The following is a 2,883-nucleotide window of genomic DNA, read 5'->3' as shown; positions in this document are numbered from 1 at the left end:
ACACACACACACAAAACCCACCTACAGCACAGACTTTGACTTAAGTTTTGAAAAACCTGAATTATCTCCTTTGGAAGTTAAGTGTGTCAAATGCCATCCAGTAAAACAAGATCAAATAGAATTATATTTTTCCTTCATAGGGTAAAAGACTTGTGATCTGGGAAGCTTAGATAACCGTTTACATAAAGTTAATGGAGATATATCATATCTAAACACCATAGTCTAATACTGCAAAATGGTTATTGTTGACATAGAAAATTTGACTTAAAAAGGAATTATTTCTTAATTATAGTATCCAAAATACTCTACCCCCTTGGCTATTAGCACTGGGAATTTTAGAGGTTCAAAAGCTTTTTTTTTTTTTTTTTTTTTTTTTTTTTTTTTTTTTTAGCACCACTTTTAGAGCAAGGAGGAAAGGTGGAAAAGGGATAAAAGGTTTAAGGAGTAAGTACCCAACAAGTACCCAAAGCTTGTAGTCTTCTGATAACTTGTCCACAAAGTTTGGAGATATTGCAGCTTTAGAAACACAAGACTCCAGAATGGGAGGGTGTGTAAATCATGAAGATCCTGAATAAGATGATGTTTAATAAAGTAACAATTTTTTCTACATTGTCCCCTAGGCAAGAAGAACATCCCATAGTCTGTGTTAAGGAGAATAGTTTCAGTCCTTTTCAAACTTTTCCCCAGGCTGTACTTCCCTCCACTGACCCAAACCCTTTCTATTTCCGGTGCTTATCCATTTTCTCAATAGTTTTGTTAGACTCAGCGGGGCTTTGGTCGCCTGTGTTCATGTAAGTTTTGTCTGCTATTTTTAATGCCTCATTTAGGTAGTTCTGCACAGATGTCATGGCTGCACATATGGCCGCACTCCCAAAGCCATGCGTTATTAGACTGAAATGAGTCAGGCAGCCTTGGATGGCAGGATCCAGAACTGGGTTGGGCCTAGAATTTCCAACAGGAGTCCGGTCCTCAGTGAGAAGATCTGTGAATTCCTTACAGATTTGTTTAGCAGCAAGCAGCATGTTCTTTCTGGTTCCGATTTCATTCCGTCCTAAATGTGGTCTGGTTAAATAGTCAGCCACTGCTTTAGAAGGAAATTCAGTTTCACAGACATAACCAAAATCTCGGGCCAGATGCACAGCTTCACCTTCTACCAAAGAAGTCAATAATGTCACATTAGCAGCTTTTCTTCTTCCAGCTGGAAGATTTAAACCGATTTTATCCAACTTTTCCCGCAAAGATCGGCCTCCATTCTTGGATTTGGCTCTTCTCAAGACACCACCTAACAGGGAGGCATTTAAGCATTCGGGAGAGGAAAGTCTTCGCTGGACCTCAGCTACAGTCACTTTATATTTCGAGGTGGAGCTGAGAAGAGAAAGTCTTCCAGGAACTGAACAAAATACTTCATTATGATTAACCACTGATCCTAGCATCCCATCTTTCTGGCAGGGGAGACCCAAGGAGTTGCTTTTGGTCATTGAAATAGGACCTTTCCTGATGACTGTCTGATCATGCAACAGCAAATGTTGGTCTTCCACATTCTGAACATCTTCCATTTGATGGGCCATGTCGTGTAAGCCCAGATTTTCCACCAGTGCCGCATCTAGCCCGTGGCCGTGAGGCTGTAGGAGCAGCTCTGAACGTCTGTAGGTCTCCCTCCTTGCCCCAGGTCCTCCGGCATCCAGCCCAGAGAGGTGAGGGACAAGGCCTGGCCTCGTGTGATGGCTCAATCCAGCTGGCTCCTGGTTCTGGCGGCTAGGCCAAGCCTGTTGCTGACTGGCAGCTGGTGTAGGTTGATGCAGAGGGTTGATGGAGAAGGGGTCACCCAGGTGGGAGTACGGGTCAGCAGACTGTGAATAGGGCAAGGGCTGGTAGGGCGGGGGAAAGTAAGGCGGATGGAAGTCTGACGCTCCTGAATGTGAAAGCGGTAGGGCTGCAGGGCTGTAAAGGTGCTGGCTGACCGCTGGGAGGTGAGGGTTCCCATTGCTNTATATATATATATATATATATATATATATATATATATATATTTATCCTGGGACTCCATTCTAGGAGCATAGGGCCACAACCAGTAGACAATGGGTCACACAGTCGCTCAGGGTCGCCCAGCTGGGAAGTGTCTGAGTCCGGATTTGAACCTAGGACCTTTCGTCTCTAGGTCTGGCTCTCAAACCACTGAGCTAGCCCAGCTGCCCCTACTTTAGGTTGCAGTTTCTTTAGCAGATGTAGTTTTTACAGGGTGGGGTTGCTAGCCCCACGCCCAACCCTCCTCCTTTTCCATCCGGGCTAGGGACCATCCTTGGCCCAGGAGTGGTAAGGGTGGGCAATAGGGGTCAAGTGACTTGCCCAAGGTCACACAGCTGGAAGTGTCCAAGGCTGGACTTGAACCTAGGACCTCCAGTCTCTAGGCCTGGCTCTCAATCCACTGAGCCACCAGCTGCCCCCATATATATGTATATATGCCATATATGTATATAGTATCTCTTAATTTTTCTTTTCATTTAAAAGTTTCTGTTCAGTGCTGATCTTTTAATTAAGAATGCTTCAAAGTCCTTTATTTAATTAAAAATCCATTTCCCCCCTATAGGCTTATTCTCAGTTTTCCTGAATTACCTATCAATGGTTATAAGCCTATATCTTTTGTCTAATCTACTTTTTTTCTTGATAATAATAGGACTAAATCTTTTTTTTTATTCCGACTGTGACTCTTTGGTATTTGACCTCTGTTTTTCTGTATATTTTTCATCTTGGACCTGAAATCTCTAGACTTTGTCTATAATGTTCAGAAGAGTTTTCATCTGGGGGATTCAAGAGGTAACCAGGAGATTCTTTCTTACTTTTTTCTCTAGTTCTATTAGTTTTTAGCAATTCATGATTTCATCA

General features: G+C 43.0%; 1 protein-coding gene across 1 annotated transcript; it reads right to left on the bottom strand.

The window, feature by feature from the left end:
* Positions 1-369: 369 nt before the first annotated feature.
* LOC123241782 (transcription factor AP-2 gamma-like) lies at positions 370-1,991 on the bottom strand (the record flags this gene model as incomplete). The annotated part of the gene is made up of 1 exon (XM_044669327.1): positions 370-1,991. A coding segment is annotated over one exon (1,272 nt), but the record flags the coding sequence as incomplete, so codon positions are not given.
* Positions 1,992-2,883: the final 892 nt, after the last annotated feature.

This window comes from Gracilinanus agilis, chromosome 3 (genome assembly GCF_016433145.1).
Source record: "Gracilinanus agilis isolate LMUSP501 chromosome 3, AgileGrace, whole genome shotgun sequence".
Lineage (NCBI taxonomy): Eukaryota > Metazoa > Chordata > Mammalia > Didelphimorphia > Didelphidae > Gracilinanus > Gracilinanus agilis.
Note: the sequence above shows the minus strand (reverse complement) of the source record. Positions and strands in the feature narration are given on the sequence as shown.